General features: G+C 42.3%; 2 protein-coding genes across 5 annotated transcripts; both read left to right on the top strand.

The window, feature by feature from the left end:
• The first annotated feature begins 963 nt into the window (after nt 1-963).
• LOC102211930 (uncharacterized) lies at nt 964-10,120 on the top strand. Of its 2 annotated transcripts, none has more exons than XM_005750078.1 (5): nt 964-1,587; nt 1,969-2,078; nt 4,365-4,457; nt 5,970-6,143; nt 9,133-10,120. In XM_005750078.1, exons 1-5 carry the CDS (start codon nt 1,437-1,439, stop codon nt 9,313-9,315), a joined length of 711 nt encoding a protein of 236 aa, XP_005750135.1. In that variant the 5' UTR covers nt 964-1,436; the 3' UTR covers nt 9,316-10,120. The 2 variants fall into 2 exon arrangements, with proteins under 2 accessions (XP_005750135.1, XP_005750136.1); XM_005750079.1 differs by having other exon boundaries at nt 5,973-6,143.
• Nucleotides 10,121-13,562: 3,442 nt separating this feature from the next.
• On the top strand, nt 13,563-20,208 carry LOC102212394 (butyrophilin subfamily 3 member A3). 3 transcript variants are annotated; one of them, XM_005750080.1, is made up of 10 exons: nt 13,563-13,784; nt 15,142-15,216; nt 15,638-15,736; nt 15,961-16,062; nt 18,455-18,589; nt 18,679-18,816; nt 18,913-18,964; nt 19,050-19,076; nt 19,176-19,202; nt 19,296-20,208. In XM_005750080.1, exons 1-10 carry the CDS (start codon nt 13,584-13,586, stop codon nt 19,853-19,855), a joined length of 1,416 nt encoding a protein of 471 aa, XP_005750137.1. In that variant the 5' UTR covers nt 13,563-13,583; the 3' UTR covers nt 19,856-20,208. The 3 variants fall into 3 exon arrangements, with proteins under 3 accessions (XP_005750137.1, XP_005750138.1, XP_005750139.1); XM_005750081.1 differs by having other exon boundaries at nt 13,716-13,773; XM_005750082.2 differs by having other exon boundaries at nt 13,727-13,773; nt 15,147-15,216.
• Nucleotides 20,209-20,916: the final 708 nt, after the last annotated feature.

Here is a 20,916-nt window from a genome sequence, read left to right on the forward strand (position 1 = left end):
TTACTTTTATAAGTAAAAGTAAGCCAAGTCAGTCAGGATGAGGGCATTGTTCTCCTGAAAGAGAGACCGCTCCCTTAAGGATAGCAGTGTTTCATCATAGAACAAAGGTAATTAGGCAGAAAAGCTGTGTATTGATTTGCAGTCACCCTTCCCTCCAAGGTGGCGACGAGACCCGCAGCATAACAAAGGCATCAGATCACCTTCAGCGTTATGGGTCAGGATTTTACTTGAATTAGGCATTTTTTTATTTTCTGTACTGATTAGGCCTGCCTATCAACACCCATTCATATGCATTTACATAAATAGTAAAATTCAATACGTGGTATAACACCCCCCCCCCCAAAGAAAAACACAACAACAACAACAGACAAACAAACAAACAACAACAACAACAAAATGCCACAAACTATCAGTTAAGAAAACGAATTCAGAAAATTACTTCATTATAAAATGATACACTAAACTGTATGTTTACGGATTCGTTATTTATGTATTTATTACTGTGTAAAATACGCTGACTCGAATGAATGCTTATTACTTAAAAAGCTTGCTGGAGTTTGGCTTTTCCAAGTTTTAGTTACTTCCCTCTCCCTGTAAGGATGGCCAGTATGCAAAACTAATTTCTCCTCGCTGTCTCGAGGGCAAAGTATAATATACTGATTCAATTCAGCAAGCTTGGGCCACAGCCAGATATGTGAAGTGCATATTAAGAGATCTGTTTTATCCTGTCTACGGGATGTCAGTGCCTCTCTACACCTTTAAGATATAAAATAATGAAAGTATCTGGGGTGACATACTTTATGAAGTTTATCTAATAAAAAAGGAGAAAAAGGGCGGGGGCGCATGTTTTCATCGTTTCCATCTATGAATACTAATGGTACATTTTGGGTCTTTGTTTGTGTAGAAAGCCTCTAAGGATGGGACACCCGCGGTTGCCAGGGTAACGGGACTCCAGCTCAGGAATCCGGGGTGTTAACTAACTTATACTGGTCTGGATGCCATTAGTTAAACAGCGGAGGAAGCAGCAATAGCAACCTGCTGTAATATTTATTCAGCAGCACAGACGCTGCTGTTTTCCGTGTCCGTGGCCTGGTGTCCTCCGCACATAGAGAGGGGTCCAGCTTAAAAATGCCTATTAGCCTAAGTAATGAGTCTGTGTGCCCGTGCGCTGCTGCTGCTTCCAGTCAGTGTCAGTCAGTCCATAAACAAAACCAATGCTGCTGTCCGGCTCCAAGCCACAGCGACGTCACGCGCGCTTCGGGGAGGGCGTCAGTGCGCCGTCACGGGCTCTTAAACGCTGTGTGGCGTGTTTGACCGAGTGGAGAGAGTTTGAGATCCCCACTTTGCAGAGCGCATGTGGACTGCCAGCCTGTCCGGGACTGAGCGCACGATGAAGACGAGCGACAGGAGGACAGTTTCCTTTTCTGATCTGTAAGATGAGAGCCCCGGCGCTGAGGCCGAAGAGTTCAGGAGGATTTGTAAAGGGAAGATTAACAGATCACGAAGGAGAAATGTCCACAACTGCAACTCCAACCATCCCCTCCTTCCAGCTGACATCTGATCAACTCACAGTGGTCGCTGCGTCCTGTAAGTAAAGCTTTAAGGATGTAATTCGAATAAACATCGTTTCTTTAGAGGGAGACATTTGGATACAGCATTTGGATTTAATCTAGCCACACATGCAGATAGCTATATATATATATACAGGCTTTTAATGTCTCAGCTTTGGCTCTTATGTTTACCAAGCCCATTAAAAACAAGCTTAGACACTTGAGTTTGTCATTTTAAACACACCAGAGAAACTCTGACTGTAGAGATGGACTGACATTTAAAAACAGCGAATAAGCACATTTTTATTTAAAAAAAACTCATCACAGGCTTCAAATGTGCAAAGTGAGTGGAAAGAAAATGCACAGTGTCTGACTCAGTGTGATTAAGTGACTTCTCATTCTCTCCGGCTTCAAGCAGTTTCCTCTCTGGTGTTCTTCGTGGTTATCGTGGTGCTGCTGTCCATCATCTACCGCAAGGATCCTCAGTGCTGCAGACTGTTTTCCTATCAGGGGCCACATGCAGATATGGTAAGGAAAAACAAACCACATGGCAGAGAGTGTATGTGTGTGTGGGTGAGGGTGAGGGTGAGGGGGGACAAAAAAAACGCCCTGATGCTGAGTTTTGAGGGGGTTTTTCTTTGTAAGGTGATCTGTATGTTCAGTTTCTCAGCACAAACTGTTGAGATTACACTCAAAGACAGGCCGGCACGCAGACATTAAGGGGTGTCAGATTGAATTTGCATAGCAGCACAAACATGGCCTACAATAAACTTGATATGATCAGTGTCAGTCAGTGAATTTGCTCCGGTGGAAATAGCGCGCTGCCAGAAATATCTCTTGAGTGCTGCACTATCTCTCCAATAGAATTGGACAGAATTAGCACTGATGCTACTTCAGCACCATAGTGGCCTAATTAAATCACTGCAAATCAAATTTATTTTTTTTTCTGTCCCAGCATTGGCAGGGTGAAGCAAATCAACCCAAGTCCTTGGGTCTGTTTTTAGCTTGTGTGTAACATTTTGTTAAAAATCACACCTACAAAATAACATAACCGTTTGCTCACTAAAGAGAAACACTTGACTATCCTCAGTGCTGCAGGTGCTGGTGCAGGATCAACTAAAGAGGAAATGCAAATACTCCCAAAGAATTATATTGTTTATTAGTCGTCTGTTTCCTTTTCCTGACCCGTCTCTCCCCTCCATTAGTCCCCGGGGTGAGGTTTGAGTGTTATCTTTAGATTGCAGAGACACAACTCATGCCTCCCTCCTTCAACTGACAGGAAGCTGTCTGTTCAGCTGTGCCTTTAATGGAGAGGCTCTGTTGTGCCTGAGTTTAAGGAACTAACAGACTGTTTCACTTGTACAAAGTGGCCATGCTGACCTCTGCTTACAGCTGTACCGTGTTGCTGATAAGAGAAGCACATGATGGTTTCTATTTACCCACAGGTCACGTACAGTGAACTGCACGTGACAGATTAGAGAGTGATGAGTGTCGTTACAATTCCTGCGATTAATTGTGGTGAAAAAGAGGCTTTCACTCTTTTGACCACAAGCGAGAGAAAGTGAAGATTGAGAAACACACACACACAGGCGCTCTTTCATTGTGTTTCATGTCTTCGACTTCATAGTCACATACCTTTCCCTGCTTCAGTTTGCTCCATGAATAGTGGACCGACCCCACGGTGGGTGTTGGAGGTGGGGGGGAGACAAGAGGGACAATGGGAGCTCCTTTAGGCTGCGGCGGAGGAGAAAAAAAGCACACTGCTGCTGGGGTCCTCCCCCGACTTCGACACTGATTTTACACGGTTGTGCTTTTTTCTTCACGCTGGCTGATTCAATGGCAGGCGACAAAAGCTCCTCTCCTTTTTTTTTCCTTTTCTCTTCGACGTGGTGACGTTTCTTTCTTTTTTTTTTATCCTCCCTCTCAAAAGTACAAACCAGTGAGGGGAAAATGACCTTTGACATCACCTTTTCTTGGTGCCATCTCTGTGTGTCTGTGAAACGTAATGAGGGTTATGGCAAAGGTCGACAGATCGCGTCACTTTGATGGTGAGTGATGTCATCGTTTAAAAAGGCCTGGGAAAATAATAAATCTGATAAACTGATATGTTGATGTGACCCCGTGTTAGTGCAATCTGAGCTGCCTTTGTTGCTTCTGTGTGAGAAGAATCTCTATAGTATTCGCAGCAACTGCTGTTTAGCTCATATCTCTTGTCCTCATGCTGGATCTAAATCTCAGTCAGGCAACAAATTGACTTTGTGGTAAAGGCGGCTCAAATGACATAAAAAGGCCATAATGTGTATTGGAGTGTGCTCCTTAACAGGTACCCGCCGGGGCTACACGGGCAATAGAGGGACGCTGAAAAGACCACACGGTGTGGCTTGTTGCCTAGGGACCTTGATGACACAGTAGGACATCACATTGTTCTCCACACAAAGGAGACTCATTTAGACGTGAGGCAATTACCTCGTTTTACTAACGGCCTTTTTTCAGGATTTCTGCACCTCATACAGTGAGACACTGACGGGTCTTGTTTTATAGGAGGAGGAGGCACGGAAATCTGAGGGTGGTCGTCTTATTGATTAGATAATTTATGGTACTGCTGAACCAGCCGGTGCACCAAAGTGACTAAACAAGGCATGAAAATTGGTCAATTGGGCTGAAGTTAGTGGTTCTCAGCAACAAGAACCAGAAAAATGCTTCACCTAGTTAAACTCTAAAGGTGAAATTCCAGTCCTGTGTTTAATTAATAACTAAGGTTTTTTTTTTTTCCTGTCCCGCAACTTCTTGAATTTATTACTGTTTGTTTTACAGGGTGCTCCCTCTCAGTACTACAGCAGCAGGCAGACGCTGGTGCCATCTCCTTTTCTCGAGCAGACACAGATCACTGATGACAGCAGCACTCAGGTGAGAGAGCCCATCATCTGCTATTAAGCCAAACAAAGCACCTCTCTTCCCCTCTGTGTATGCTAATGGTTAAGGCAGGGCCTTCATTCACATGCACACACTCTATAATACACATAGGCCGGAAAGTCCTCGTCTCTGAAGTGAATGTTTCTGATGAGATTTATCCTTTAACGTGGGTATCTGGGAATAATACCCATCTGGGGTATATGATGGGGGAAATAATTATTTGATACCTGCTGAATTTGTAAGTTTTCACACTTACAAAGAAATGAGCAGTCTCTGATTTCTATATAACATTGTATATTATAATATATATATAATATACATATATTATATACAGAATATCCATCAGAAATCCAGTATTTAACACATTACATAAAAATAATAAACTGATTTGCATGTCACTGAGTGAGATAAATATTTGATCCACAAGCAAAACATGACGTAGTACTTGGTCGAATAACCTTTGTTGGCAAAAGCACAGCAGCAAAACGTCTTTTGTAGTTGGTTTTGCCCACTCCTCTTTACAGAAGCTCTTTAAACTCATCCTTTGGGTTCTCGTCTAAGATTTTACATCCATTGGCCTCTCAATGTGCTGAAGCCATCCTGCACCCTTAGCAGAAACAGCCCCAAAGCATAATGTTCCCACCTCCTTGCTTAACTCTGGGGATGGTGTTTTCTGGGTCATACTCAGCATTTGTCTTCCTCCAAACATGGCAGGTCAAGTTGATGACAAAGACCTTTTGGTGTCATTTGACCACAGCCTTCTCTGAATTATTCAACCTACTGGTGTCTTCGGACGGGCCTGTACATGTGTCTTCTTGTGCAGGGGATCCGTGTGGGCGCAGCAAGATTTCAATCCACTAGTGTAGTGCGTTACCAATGGTGCTCTTGGTGACTGTGGTCCCAACTGCCTTCAGATCATTTAAAGAATCCTCCGGTATAGTTTTGGGATGATCCATCACAATTCTCATGACAATGAGGGTAATTGTTAGTCATTTTATAAATTTTGCTTCTTGCTGACAGTGTTGTGGCTCCTCCTAATGTCCTCTGACAACTTTTTGGTCATGCCCGTGGTGGTGGAGAGGTTAGAATGGTAGAAAGTGATTATGTGGATAGGTTTGCTTTATACACGTAAAGAGCTGAGATGGTGAATGTCTGCAACTGACTGACTGATTGTAATTTGTATGTCACATGGCCACACAGAATTCTGGCTGTGTTCAAATGCCTACTTCACTCATGCAAATCAGTTTATGTCTTTTATGTCATGTGTTTGGGGTTTTTTGTCTGGATTTTTGGTTGGTATTCTGTCTTTCTCCATTAAAATGAACCTAACATAAAAATCTATTTCATTTAATTTAATTTCTTTTCTTTCATTTCTTTTTAAGTGAGCAAATCTATAAATTTAGCAGGGCTCAAACACTTATTTCCCCCACTAAACTTCAGACCACTTCTCACAAATAACATAAAGACACCTGCTTCTTGTCCCACTGTGGTCTGTTTACGTCTCAGCAGGCAGGTCAGCTGTTCTACGTCGGCCTGCCCTCCAGCTACAGCCTGCCTGTGCTGGAAGGCCCCCTGCCGAGGCTCCCCTCCTATGAGAGCGTCCGAAAGAAGGACCGCCAGAGGCAGATCCACATGATGATCGCAGACCGTTTTGGTCTCAATGGACCCATTGTGACTGAGGTGGGGTACACTAGAGACTAAAACTGCATTACACAGTTTGGTATTGTTGTAAAGCCTTTGGAAATGTAGCCCTTCAGGTGGTTTTGTTAAGCATGGGATTGTGGGAGAACATTAAATCTCCAAAAAAAGTCGGCTTTTTATTGAAAGCCCTCATTTCTATTGACACAGTGGGTGGAGATAACAGAATGAGACTCTCTTTATTATTGTTAATAGAAAGATGTTGGCACACAATGTTGTAACAAGACCTTAGACTGCATTCAGAGCGCAGTAAACAGGATGCAGTATCAGCTCATCTAATGCCTGCTGCCGAATTGTGCTGGCAGCTGCGTTTCGAGGTTTTACCGTGTTGATCTTTCGCTTAGCTTCTAGTTCGCACAACGCTTGAGCAAACAAGGTAATGAGAAAAAGGAACATCAAACATAATTAAAGCCTGCGTTCTGAGTGCAAACAGTGCCCAAGAATGCAGCTTTGTGCTCCCATCTTCCACCGTTTTTTTCTACTTTGACCTTCTCTCCGTTTCTTTAATTAAACACCCCCTAGCATGACTGCTCATCACCAAAGCACATTCACACACAATACTCTTCTGTCATCCCATCACTAGTCACTGACAAACATTCCTCTACACAATCTGAACTCTATCTTGCAAGAGTTCAGATGATGGACCCCTTTATTTCCCCGCCTGCCCTGCGTGGCCCGAGGCAGGACGGCAGTAAAACTTTGCAGCCTGGTATGCGTGCGCGTGTGGTGCGGGTATCAAACGGAGGGCAGGATTGTGGGGTTGCACTTGTCGCCTGAGGGTCCCCAAGCAATTAAAAGATAAGAGGACTCAGTCAGGGAGCGTGAATCTGCTAGATGTGATGAGAAAGATAATATATTTGGGGGGAAAAAGAACATGTTCCAGACAGCCAGGATGGGGATGGATTAATTGGTAATGTAAATACAAACACGTTCTGCTTCACCACAGGGTCAGATTTCAGTTCTTTCAGGCCTGTGGATGCTCTCAGATTAACTCAGTCCTTCCGGATTGTTCGAGGACTTTTAATTTTCCTGAAGAATTTTGTGGTCTGCAACCTCGGTGGCATTACTGTGCGCTCTCAGACAGCTATGGAGAACAGTGCCCTTTGGCAACTTGGGAAATGTTTCCCAAAAGTCTTCAGAAGTCTCATCACTGCAAACAAAGGCAGCAGTATGACAGTAACATGTATACACGTGCATCTCATTACTGAATGATATTCCATGTCTTTCCTTAAATCTGTATTAAGATAGCAGCTGTAAACATAATATTACCACTTGATTAATGCTATATTATAATGACCATGGAGTTTGCATGTTCTCCCTGTGCCTATGTGGGTTTCTTCTGGGTTTTCCAGCTTCCCCATTCCCACTCCAAAGACATGCAAATTAGGTTAACTGGTTATTAGGACATAGATGTGAATGTGAGTGCAAATGGTGGTCAGTCTCTCTGCCTTGTATTTAATTCATGCTACTCCAGTTGTATTTGTTTGTGAAAGTATTTGCCTACAGAAAGCTGACAAAGCAGGGTTTTGAACCACTGCAAACTTTTCTCTGAGCAGTCGACCAAACTATCAACTATGTGGTTGACAAGTGGGCCAGAATAGGGAAGGAGTGACAGCAGAGTTAACCAGGAGTGAGAGAAGTGCGATCAAAAAAATACAGCAAGAAAAGTACCAAAAGTGGCCATTTCAGCTCCCTGTGTGTTATAATGGTATGAAACCAGCCCAGTGAAGGAACAATGGGCTGGTTTCAGTCATTATGCAAATACTTATACTGTTTATAAGATTTGGGGAAACCTGCAGTCAGCCGAGACTGAAGAAGTCACTTGGATGAGTGACGAAACGTTTCTCCCACAAAACGCTACGTCCAGATGAACAGAATCAACTTTTGGAGATTTACTTACCTGGATGATTGAACATGCATCAAGACGAAAGCAAAATTATGAATTCCTGAAGTCCTGAATAAGTCGGAAATCTGAATTTCTGACTTCCCAGTCAGAATTTGAATCTAGAATGTTCCTTCAACTTGGATTTCTTACTTGGAAAGACAGAATAAAAAACAAACAAACAAAGTATTATGCTGTATTGCCAGTGATACAAGAGTTGCTCTACTTAGCTAACAAATCCTGTTTTTACTTGCTTTTGTTCCGATATCTGAGTTCGAAGGTATCTAGAACACGGTGGAAAAGCCAACGACAGCACAATCTAGAGTAGGGCACAGATTAGTTGTACCACATGTTTCTGACAATGCCGCCATCTGACTGCAGGCAGCTGGGCAGTCTGAGCTGCCCTAAGCTTCCCAACGACTCCCAATATGCCACAGGTGTCGAACTCCAGGCCTCGAGTGCCAGTGTCCTGCAGGTTTTAGATGTGTCCTTCATCCACAGCTGATTTAAATGGCTAAATTACCTCTTCAACATGTCTTGAAGTTCTCCAGAAGCCTGGTAATGAACTAATCATTTGATTCAGGCTTGTTGACCCAGGGTGATATCTAAAGCTTGCAGGACACCGGCCCTCGAGATCTGGAGTTCGACACCCCTGCAATATGCTGTCACCATTGAACTGTCATTTCCCATCAGCCCTATGACAGACTCGTGATCTGTCCAATCACAGCTAAAATAGGCTCCAGCTCCACCCCACACATCTGAATTGGATAAGCAGAAATAATGAATAGATGTCAGCAGCCTATTTTTTCACTCTGCAGAGATTATGTTACATTAGCATTTAGAGTCTGAAGAGCTGATTAAAGTTTATTTCTCCATTAAGTTCTGTTAAATGCTTATCTCGGTCCACCTGCTGGCTGCTAACTTTATCTGAATCAGAGCAGATAACCTGTGGATCTGAACACTCCACAGACCCTTCAGTTACTTGCTAATTTTAAACAATTAGCTATTCTGACCGACAGTTCAGCTCATAGATGTTCGTGTAATATTTAGTGTAAAATCTCTTCTATCTTTTTCCCCCATCTCCTACAGCCTCCTCCAACATACGAAGAGAGCATCCGTCAGTCGGTGGAGCTGCCCTACGACATCCTCTCATCCAGCCTGGACGTCCCCTCCGCTCAGAGTTTCTACACCAACACTAGAGCCGTCGTTCAGACTGACACAGCGCCTCCAGCTAACTTTGAGGCCGCCGACAACACCGTCCTACCCGTGTGACGCCGATCAAGCCATCAAGCTTTCTGGTGAATGTGAAGCTGAACTGCGATATTTAACGTAACGCAGATGCAGTTACTAAATCGACTGGATCCTTAACACTTGTGTACAAGATGATTCTGATACCTCAAAACTGACAGAGCTAATGTTGATCATGAGCTGGAAGGCAACCATACGAGGAGCCGCACACCCTGCAGGGAAGGACACGTTTGAATGTTAAAAATACTTTGTGACATTTACTGTGCTCTACCGTGCCCGTGAGTTTGAAAACAGAAACACTGAATACTCATAAAACTAAGGTGGCTGGCACATCTCGAACAGGAGAGGGCAGAACTGAAACATACCAAAAAAAGGGAACGACTATTTACTTTGTTGGTTACAGTGACGTGTATTAAATTCTGTTAATGGACTTATGTTTTCACAGTTAGCTCTTCTCATTTATTCTAATGTCCCCGAACTGGAAACCTCATTGTGTAGTTTTTAAAGAGGTCTGTTTGTTTAGTAGCTGCCGCAAAGCGGGCTTCTTTACCCCGCTGAAGCGATGCAACGCTGCTCTAGCTTGAGAGGGAGAATAAAAAAGGTGCTAATGAGAGTGCCTTTCATGGAATCGAAACTAGACATTCATTACAAAACCTTTGTCTTTACCCCATCTTTTGATTTTTTTTCTATTTACACACAAGATTTTATGTCTTAATGTTCTGTGCGTTATTTTCTCTTACTTTCCATGTGCACGTGTCGTATGTTTGCCCTGCATATGTCTCGTACTGTATTTATTGAAGAAAGATAACTGACATCTTGTTATTTCTCTGTGGAAACAAATGTAATAAATACTTTTATTGCTTTGTTCGTGAATGTTTTTCATTACACAGCCGCAGTTTATGTATGTGGACCACATCCAAACCACTCACAGTGAGGTAAGATTTTATATGCGCGTTTCTGAGTGCATGTTGTTTTGAAAACAAAGGACAAATCAGGAAAATTTCATGGGAGATTGTTGTCTAATTAGTATTTCCCAAACTAATTACCATGAATTTTATTGAATTCTGGAGTTCAATAAAAAAACTGGAATATTTTCAGTTTTTAGGTCCTAATATTCAAAAACAACTTCCTATGGGGAAACATTCCCATTATGGAAAAATAATGACCAGTCTTTCGTTTTTATTGTAGCTTCACAGAGTGGAAAATCCTGAAAAAAATTACATAAAAGTTATAAACTGACTTTTTGTCATTGACTTCAATAAGGATTTGATACTCTATGAAGCTTGGTGAGAAGGCGACAACTGTTGGTGTCATTATTCAGAAATGGAAGAAATATAAAATGAATTCAGGCTCTATGCACGATCTTGCCTCAACAGTGATCAGCCCAAAAAGTAAACAGGTGGAGCTTGTTAATGATCTGAAGGCAGTTGGACCAAAGTACACCACTAGTAAAAATCTACGCTTTATTAAATTGAAATCTTGCTGCGCCACAAGGTCTACCTGCTCAACAAGACACGTATACGGGCCCGTCTTAGCTTTGCTAGTGAACATCTAAATAATTCAGAGAAGGCTTGGGAGAAAGTGCTGTGGTCAGAAAATCGACCTCTTTGCCATCAACCTGACCCAATACGTTTGGTGGAAGAGGAATCCTGAGTGTGTCCCAGAAAACACCATTTTTCCAAACCTGGTGACCAACTACGAGAAACGTCTTACCGCTGTGTTTGCCCACAACGATTTATCTACCAATACTAGATCATGTTTTGCTTGGGAATCAAATTATTATTTCCACTCAGTGACATAAAAATCAATCTATAACTTTTATGTAATGTGCTTTTTTCTAGCTTTCTGGTTGTAGTAATATGAACCGCTACTGAGTTCCACCATATCAGTGAATTACTGTTTTCTTTATATCACTTGTTTTAACCTTTGGCAATATAAAACTCCTTTCTGCTGCAGATCGTGTTCAATGATTATGTCGACTGAACTGTGTTTCATTCCATATAATACATGCAGTAATCTTGTCTCTAGGATATTTAATTTAGATCTCATTGATATTAGTTCTGTAAAAGCACTGCAATAAAGAACCGGCAGCTTTGTTTTGCGCTACCTGCAAGGCTTTATTTCTATTGCTGAAGCACTTGAGGGGCTCACACAAGAACAATAAAGCTGAGGCAGAACTAACGCAGCCAAAGCATCAAGTCTGAAACTCTTCTGACCACTGACAAACCTTTAGCAGTTTACTTGCAATATCTCCTGCACTTCACCTGGAGTACTATTAACACTCAGTCTATGCATTTGTGACTTAGCAACATCTAACACCTGTTTATTAACCTTTTACAACCTTCAACTACTTATTTAGTATTTCATTTATCAATCGATGGTTCAGCTGCATTGTTTAGTCATCAGGAAACACTGATGACTTCCATTTGTATTAACAATCCCAGCCATTGTTAATACAAATGGAAGGTCTTAATAAAGACTGAAAATTACACAAAATATCTAGCTTGAGGTATTCCATACCTTACATTCACTATACTGACAAAGGTATTCAGTCACCCATCCAAATCATTGAATTCAGGTGTTCCAATCACTTCTGTGGCCACAGGTGTATAAAATCAAGCGTCCAGACATGCAGACTGCTTCTACAAACATTTATTAAAGGATACATCGCTTTCAGGAGCTCAGTGACCTTTAGAGGTGTACGGTCATTGGATGTCACCTGTGGAACAAATCCACTCGTGAAATTTCCTCACTAATAAATATTCCACAGTCAGCTGTTAGTGCTATTATAACAAAGTGGAAACAACTTGGGAACGACAGCAACTCAGTCACAGAGTGGTAGCCCATGTTAAACCACAGAGCGGGGTCAGCAGATGCTGAGGATCATACGTTGGGGTCGCCAACTTTCTACAGAGTCAGTCACAGACATCCAAACTTCACGTGGCCTTCAGGTTAGCTCAAGATCGGTGTGCAGAGAGCTTCATGGAATGGGTTTCCATGGCTGAGCAGCTGCAACAAAGCCTTACATTACCAAACACAATGCAAAGTGTCAGGTGCAGTGGTGTAAAGCATGCCGTCACTGGACTCTAGAGCGGTGGAGGTGTGTTCTCTGGAGTGACGAATCATGCTTCCCCATTTGGCATTCTGATGGACAAGTCTGGGTTTGAAAGGACAACACTATTTGTCCGGCTTCATTGTACTAAATGTAAAGTATCAATCAATCAACTGATTTCACTTGCAGACTTCAAAAGACATGCAAATGTTTTTGTGAAATCATCACTGGGAATTGTTGTTGTATTTGATATGACTGTGTGAATTAGACAAATTTAGCTATTTTATTATTTCTTGTATTGTTGTAATTTTAATGTTTGTCCGGAACAGATCTGCCTTGTAAATGAGACATTGAGTTTCAATGGGACAACCTGTATAAATAAGGGTTAAATAATTTTTTTTTAAAAAAGGTTTGGTGGAGTGGGGATTATGTTCTGGGATTGTTTTTCAGCAGTTGGGCTTCAGGCCCTAGTTCCAGTGAAACATGACTGCACACCAGTGCACAAAGTAACATCCATAAAGACATGGATGAGCGAATTTGGTGTGGAAGAATTTGGTCTGCGCAGTCCTGACCCCAACCTGAGAGAAAACCTTTGGGGGAAATTAGAGTGGAGACTGCGAGCCAGACCCATCTCGTCCAACATCAGTGTCTTACCTCACAAATGTTCTTCTGGGAGAATGTTCAAAAATTACCATAAACACTTCTAAACCTTGTGGAAAGTCTTCCCAGAAGAGTTCAGGCTGTAAATCCATATTAAACTTTATGGATTAGGAACGGGATGTCACTCAAGTTCATTTGCGTGTGAGGGCAGACGAGGCAAACTTTTGACAATATAATGTGCCTTTTTAACAATAGACAGCCGTTACACAGTAAAACAAATGTTACGGTGAAACATGTATAATCAGAGGCAGCAGTTTAAGCTGATGCTGAGATGACAGTGAACTTCCAGTATGCAAGGATTAAATCTAATATATCTGCGCTTCAAGTCTTGCAAGTGTGCCCTTAATAGCAGAAATGATATCAGGTTTATCAGATTTAGTTAGTCTGTGTGCGCTGAATGAACCTGTGCATGTAAAATAAATCCAGTGGCATAAACTGATTTGCTGCAGTGCAAGAAAATGTAAATACACAAGTGAAACAGTCGCATTTTTAAAACTTGAATCCAAACTACAGATTTGCCTCTTTAAGACAGCATAAAATACTGTTACCTTACCAAGATGGTCGCGAGCTCTGCCCATTAATGAGCCGCTTTCGTCACTCACGGAAAAAAACGAAACTGCACGAGCAGCCGACTGTCAGTCTGGTATGTAAACAAGGTCAGACACAGACTGCAGAACAGAGACCAGACACTTTTAGACCCGGCAGCTTCTCGCTTAAAGAAAGAGGCAAGAGGAAAACCGAAGAGCTTCAACAAAACTCCGCGGATCCCGGTAAGCTGCAGGTCAGCTGGCGCCTTATTACTAACCGCGCTGTTTCGCAGGACGCACTGCAGGGGACGAATTATAGGACAACAACGCTATAAATGCATGAACCTGTCATTTTGTTGTGTGGACATTGGTGGTAAAAATCAGTCTGCAACGTCTGCAAAGAGGCATCTTTGCACATGTGATGCGAATCTGCCGCAAAGTCACTCAGCAGATTTGTGTTTACCTCCTGCGCAGTCATCAGCTGCCTGCGAACTGGGTCGCTCTCACTCTGCAAAAGCTGCATGGTCATGCTTTCCCACAGCATTAATACAAAGCGAGCACTTCCCCATCGTTAGACGTGTCGTCTAAAAAAAATTGAGTCTTTCATTTGATTTTATGTGTTGTGATTGCTGTTGTTGTTTTCCTGTGTGACGCAGCATTGACGTGTATGTACAGGTGCGTGTTGTTGGTAGATTCCTGAGTGGTGCAGCTTAGTTTTGTATATGAAAGTGGGCCTAACCAGCGCTATTTCGAGCCGTCTTCAAACTGCACAGAAACACAGTTTATTCACATGAAACAAGGGGTGATATTACATGCAAATACAGGCTTTATTAATTGCATTGTGTTGTGTTTTGTTGTGGGGGGGTTTTGTACGTCCTGCTCAGCCTGAGAACCAGTTTTGTCTGGTCATGATAATTGATGCAGTGCCAACCAGACACAGACTGAGCTCACACTGTATTCTTCTGCAGATGATGAGGGAGAGAAAAAGGCCAGAGTGAGTGACATACAGAGTAAATAAGGCAGGGAGACAGAAAATCTGGGCCTTTCCTGCCTCAGACTGCTTGTTTTTATCGCTTTACTGCTGCTCAAGTTAATAATCACTGCTGTTCTCTGCTTCTGCTCGATGACCTTCTTAAAGACTTTGTGCTCTGCATACGTGTGGCATCTATGACTTCATTAACTTTGTTGATCCTTTATATAACTTGCCAAAACTCCACCGCTGCATCCCTCACCTTTTACTGTTATTGTTACGTCCTGATCTCCAAAAGGCCATGTGATGTTTCCATCATCGTCATGTATTTACTGATTTACTTGACCTCCCAGTGTTTTGGAACTAAACATTGCCCATTTTCCACTTCAGCATTCACCTCCTAGAAGACACCAAGGACAATAACAAGTCCTTAGGGGTTTGAGGAGCAGCAGTGAGATAACTCACTGCTGTTTTTACTGCCATGGAGTTGCCATCAGATTTCTGAGATGTAGCAGATTGTGCATAAATGCTTCATTACCGCGTAATGCTGCTTGTCAGGATGACACATGGTCTGGACAGGAATGAATGAATGGGTAGTTTGCTAAAGCTAAATTTTTTGTGTGTTTTGTGTGTCATGTTAGGACAGGCCAGCCAAAATGATGCAGTGTTTTCACTTCATGGTGGAGCCGGCCAAAAACCTGACGGCCAAGATCAAGGTAACCCATTTCTGTACACTCTAATAAAAATATTGTGTGTTTAATGTTCAAACGTGGCCCCTGGCAGGAGGTCACGTTTATACTCAGGTAGACAGCTGACATAATACATTTTTTTTATAATCTTACCTGTTTGGTGTTGGTGTTTGGCTTAATGTAAGTAAAAAGGGGGGTTACTCTATGCAGGGAGTTGATGTGATGAACTGAGACAGAGGCTGTTTTTTTCTGCTGACAGGATCAGAGCCCCGATGTGCATTTTGATTAGGCTAAGTGACCGCCCCCTTTCCCAGTTGGCCTTATTACTTTCTAAAGCCCTTGTGAACCAGCACTAATGCTGTCTAAATGTCTTTCTTTGTGGCTCGAACACTCGTCTTTACTCCAGCATTTTCTCACGGAAAATCCTTTACTTGTATTTTCCTCGCAGGATTCGCACAAGAGGGCAAAGAAAGAGAAGAGGGAGCCCCTGGATGAGGACCAGTTGTTCGTTGTGGAACTGGCTAGAGACATCGGCCGAGTGTGTCAGGTAAAAACGTCTTGTGAACCTGAACTGATGCTTGCATTCCCTCACTGTCTTAGTGTGCGCTTTCAGGATGAATGGGATTGTGTCATTGTAACAGTTTTCTCTTAATGCCAAAAGTGACGCTGATCATCACTGTTGTTTACAGCCTAATGAAGGAATTATTAAACTCTGAAATAATTAGCAGTCTTCATCAATCCAGTGTTTTTCTCTCCATTTTACCCTTGCAGAGATCAGCAATGCTGGAGCACATCTGGAACCAAAATGACATCTGGCCAACTCCTCTCTGCAGGGCCTTCATCCTACAGTGGGCCTCCATGCTGGAAAGCAAGGTGTTTAACTGAAAAGTACCAAAGCATCATTTGTGTGGGAAGTGATATACTATTGTTTTGCCATTGATTGGCTGTATTGCACAAGCCAATGATAATTCAAATACACTGTGGAGTCAAGGATGGTCGCAAACAGTCATATGCAGGACAAATTATTCTAGTTCAACCACAGACAGTAAAGATGAATGTAGCTTCTGGAAAAATAAAGTCAATGTGGAAGTGGAACTTGCATTCTAAGTGAAGGCCACCAGATGGCGATAGCTGTGTTTGAAAAAAGACTGAGTCCTATTGAAGTTTCCCACTTGACACCATGTGCATATTGTGTGAGACTTGTCCAACATATTGGACCTGATACAATCATGCAAAGAAGAGACTTCCCCAAAACCTTGCAGTGATTACTTGAGCTAGCAGACTAGAGTTGCCTGCAGTTTTACATGCTTGTCTACAAATATTTGCTAACCACTAGCTTAGTGATAGTAAGGCTGACACTTCTGGTTTGTGTCACACTTTTACAGTTACCCTACAGCCTTACTGTAGCCTTACTTAAGTCCCTTACTTTCATCCAAACTACCACTGCAGCAGTCACAAGGAGGTTTTGCCAACCAGTTGAGGAATACACATTTTTCCCAAAGTAACACGTGGTTGCTAGGAGGTCACTGATTAGTCAGTAAGACTTTGTTAATGGGGCTTTAGCAGTCATTTTCATATAATAATTTTCCCCTCATGACCAGGTCTCTAGTACTGTGTTACTGGGACTTTAGTGGTCCTACACTGTCGCCATGATTTTTGCACATCCATAATGATTGCAAAACCTCAATAGAAGTCTATGGGAAGATTTCTGTCTTGAAAGTCTTGGTTAAATCATGTTTTAGCAGGATTATCTGCGGTATTATCAGCTCATTCACTGGCAGTGAGTTGTCGGTTGCAAGCAATTAGCTAGCAAGCAAGTGGTGTCACAGGTTGATACGTCTTTACATTCAGTTTTTTGATACCAAGATGGTGCCGGTGAAATCGCTCACCACTACAGAAAGTCGCCGTAGCTATGTCCACCTTTTGTACTTTCTACAAGTTCTCTACAAACAGCAAATGAGAAATTTAAGCTCAGAAGTATCATGACTACATACAGTAACCAGCAGTAATCATTGCCTTAAAAAGCTTGAAAATATATTTACATGTCAGTATGTCATAGCATTGACCATACTACTGATGTTAGCCTCAACTATGCCTTTCTAATAGATCTGGACAGGAATGAATGAATGGGTAGTTGATGGAGTTGGATGTCTCGAGACCACTTTTATGTGGTCTTGGTCTTGGATCCCTCGGTCTCGTCTTCGTCTTGCTGTCTCGGTCTTGCTCTCTCAGATCGACATAGTGGTCGGGAGATTTGGAGTCAACAGTATCCATGACACACAACATAACGTTCGATAATGTTTCATACGCAAAAGCATCAGCTCTAAGAGCTGTGCTTACAGAGTGCTTTGTAGTGAATCAGAAGAGTCGACTCCCATTGAGCGAGAGCCGGCTCCTCACTTAATTTCCTTTCGCTGGTCAGCTTTCACACAGTGGCCCAGCTATGCTCCAATCCCTCCATATTGTGGCCAATCACATGCAAGGATATAGGATAATATCATTATGTGACAAACAGAGAGGGTGAGAGACGCGGCAGTCAAGTGGAGAGTGCGTCTGTCCTCTCAGTAAGTGAGTGAGACAGTAGACAGCGGTGAGGAGGGCTGTGCGAGTGCATCGCAAAAACACATACTGTAAATATGCCTGACACCTGTAAACGAACCAGCATCTAGCTGCAGTTTAAAGACTTTTTAGTCTCGGTCTTGGACTCGTCTCGACTTTGTCTTGGTCTTGACTCTGTCTGACTTGGTCTTGGTATTGCCTTGGTCTTGGTTTAGGCGGTCTTGACTACAAGTCTAGTAGTTGAATGGCCAGCTAATAGGATGATCAGTAAGATCATGGTCGTTACAATCTAAAAAGATACAACGTGTGACAGAGCGATAGTTCAAGCTATCACATGATTTGGCATTCCAGGAAGTTCTCACTTTATTATTGTATGCATGCACTGGGAACCTTGTGTTAATGACTTTGCTGAAAGGGTTGAATTGAATATTGGTGAGAGTGTAAGTAGTGTGCATGAAGGTTATGCTGAGAAAATGGAAATGTGCCCATAAAATGACAAATGTGACCTTGAGCAGACTTTGGAAGAAGTAAGCTGAATTAAAACCTGACCAAATATGATCAAATCTTATGAATTGTGAACATGTGGACAGTCAGATGACCTAAAAGGAAACATCAGATTCCTGCAGAAAATTAATAGTCACAGTAGAACTACACGTCTTTTAGGTATAGAGGTATATTTAATAAATGTGTGTTTTTCTCTGTGCAGATGAGACCCATGCAGACTGATGGCTGGCCAGAGATGAATGAGGGCAAACAGCCCGATGTGACGAGTGAGAAGGACCTGCAGCAGGCCAAAGCTGTTATTCTCGAATGGATCAAGGATATAAGAGCCCAGCCTGAGGTGGGAGGTTCAGACATACAACTAATATTTCCTTCAAAACAAAAAATAAGTTTGCTCATTGTTTTTTATTGACATTGATCATTCTGCAGCAAAGTGTGTGGCCCGGAGAACCAGTGGTGAAGAATCTGGAGGACGTGCAGTCCGCCTGGCGCTGGGGCCGTGCTCCCAATCTGCTGACCGCCATGGAGCTGCTTATGTGGACTTTAATGTTACAGCGGCCTGACAAGGTAGAAGTTCTTTCTGTAATCCACAGGTCAAACTTTACAGCTTGCATGACTCGCTGCAGTTAATCAATGAGGCCTCTTTGTTGTTTGTTCCTACAGGACACCATCCCACAGCAGTGGCTTCTGTGGAAACAGAAGACTCAGAAGATCGGTTTGTAAATCGTAAATCAAGCTGACTTTGGTTGTTTCTTTGGAAATATTTACCCTCTTATGAGTTTATCATTCTCTTTTTCCAGGTGCCATATCCTACATCCCTCAACCAGGTGAGATACTGTAGACCACGAATCACACATTACTATTCCCATGCTGGTGCATTTACACTATTAGATCCACTTACTTTTATTTTCCCTTTTTTTTGGCAGTGTGGGATTGGATTGCAGATGCTGCAGGTACAAAATTAAATATTTAATCAGCTTTTTTCCCCCATATAATCTTTGCTCAACCTGTTTTGTAATTTAAACCTCTTCACATTTCCCCTCTAGTGGAGGTGACCCTGGATCTGGACACGGCCAACCCTGATCTGCTCATCTCTACTGATGAGAAAAGGATGCGCTGTGGCTTTGAGAGAAAAGATATTCCCAACTACCACCAGCGTTTTGACGGTTGGTGGTGTGCCGTTGGAACGGAGGGCTACGGCACTGGTCGCCACTACTGGGAGGTGGAAGTGGGAGAGCGAGACTGGCGGCTGGGCGTTGCTAAAGAGTCGGCCCTGAGGAAAGGTTTTAAGTCGCTGAACACAGATACGGGGTACCTGACCTTGCGGCTGGAGAGGGGCACTGAGCTTAAGGCGCTGACGGTGCCATTCACCGCGCTGCCACCCGGCCTGATCCCCCGCAAGGTGGGCGTCTACCTCGACTATGACAACAACCAGCTGTCCTTCTATGATGTGGACAAACATTTCCACATTTACACCTACAACGAGAGCTTCGATGAGAAGCTTTTCCCACTGTTTGGCACAGTGGAGATCATCAAGGATCTGGTTATCAGGTCTCCAGCAGCCAAAACCCAGTGTCTGTGCTCCACATCTTGCATGTGGGGTTGAGTTTCCCTCCGTGGGCATTTCCTTTAAAAAAAAACATCAGTAGACATCATAGTGAAGTATAACAATCCCAAATCACAGGGAGGTTGCAAAAGACCTTAAATGTGCTACTGAATAGCTTCACTTTGTGACCACTCTCTATGCTGCTGCTTTAATGTGATTGTTGCTTCCATTTTCTCACTACAGAGTTATAGTGCAACCCTTTTGCTCACATACGTGATGAAATGCCATCTAATGAAATGCCGTCATCTTCTTTCAAGAGAAACCTATAGTGTTAATGTGATGTATTGTGCATTATTAATCCAGCAATAAAATGCACTCGTGTGAATAATAAATAAACCAAATCTATGTCTTGATGCTTCATGTCTTTATTGATACTACTGATATTCTGTTTGGTAATGTATTTAAAATATATACAGTTATATACAATTTATACACTCATCATTGGCATGAATGTTGTGTAAATTTTGGATTTCTTATTATTTCTTTGAACTGTCCTTTTTCCAGAGTGCAATGATTGTACGGCATATGTTTTGAATGACTGTAAAAAACAAGAATTGAGTGCACAAGTTTGAATTTATTATCCTTTCTTTTATTTGACGGGCATGGATTAGTATTTTTTCACCAACAAGGAGGTTCCCAAAAAGCTATTAGCAGAAAACTTAGCACATCTAAGTTAAGGGAAAAGGCTGAGCCATTCCAAATGACAAAAGAACTGGATTGAAAGTCTGTGACAACAGGTCTTAAAGAGTGATGAATGTGAGTTTGAAGTATTTGGTTGAAATTGTTGTCAATATGTATGGGAGAAGTCAGGAGAGAAATACAATAGTGAGTGTCTACAGCCATCTGCAAAATGGTGGAGGCCCTGTCATGTTTTGGGGCTCTATTTTAGCTAGCAGTGTTGGGGATCTAATCAAGATTGATAAAATTAAAAGCAGAAAGAAAAAAAAACTGAAAAAAAGAACTAGATTACATTATAATCTATGATGCAACAAAACCTTGAAAACATTTGATTGGTAGTGGCTTCATTTTTCAACATGACGATGATCCTAAACAATGTAAAT

This window comes from Pundamilia nyererei, unplaced genomic scaffold (assembly GCF_000239375.1).
Source record: "Pundamilia nyererei isolate P.nyererei 1_Seehausen unplaced genomic scaffold, PunNye1.0 scaffold00261, whole genome shotgun sequence".
NCBI classification, from domain to species: Eukaryota; Metazoa; Chordata; class Actinopteri; order Cichliformes; family Cichlidae; genus Pundamilia; species Pundamilia nyererei.

Bases quoted from the DNA above. Each gene is read 5' to 3' on its own strand.
- LOC102212394 (XM_005750080.1), top strand. From the start codon at position 13,584: ATGAGCCGCTTTCGTCACTCACGGAAAAAAACGAAACTGCACGAGCAG. The intron at 13,785-15,141 runs GTCAGCTGGCGC...GTGTCATGTTAG, and splicing joins CGGATCCCGGTAAGCTGCAG to GACAGGCCAGCCAAAATGAT. The intron at 19,077-19,175 runs GTGAGATACTGT...TTTTTTTGGCAG, and splicing joins ATCCTACATCCCTCAACCAG to TGTGGGATTGGATTGCAGAT.
- LOC102211930 (XM_005750078.1), top strand. From the start codon at position 1,437: ATGAGAGCCCCGGCGCTGAGGCCGAAGAGTTCAGGAGGATTTGTAAAG. The intron at 2,079-4,364 runs GTAAGGAAAAAC...TTTGTTTTACAG, and splicing joins AGGGGCCACATGCAGATATG to GGTGCTCCCTCTCAGTACTA. The intron at 4,458-5,969 runs GTGAGAGAGCCC...TTTACGTCTCAG, and splicing joins CTGATGACAGCAGCACTCAG to CAGGCAGGTCAGCTGTTCTA.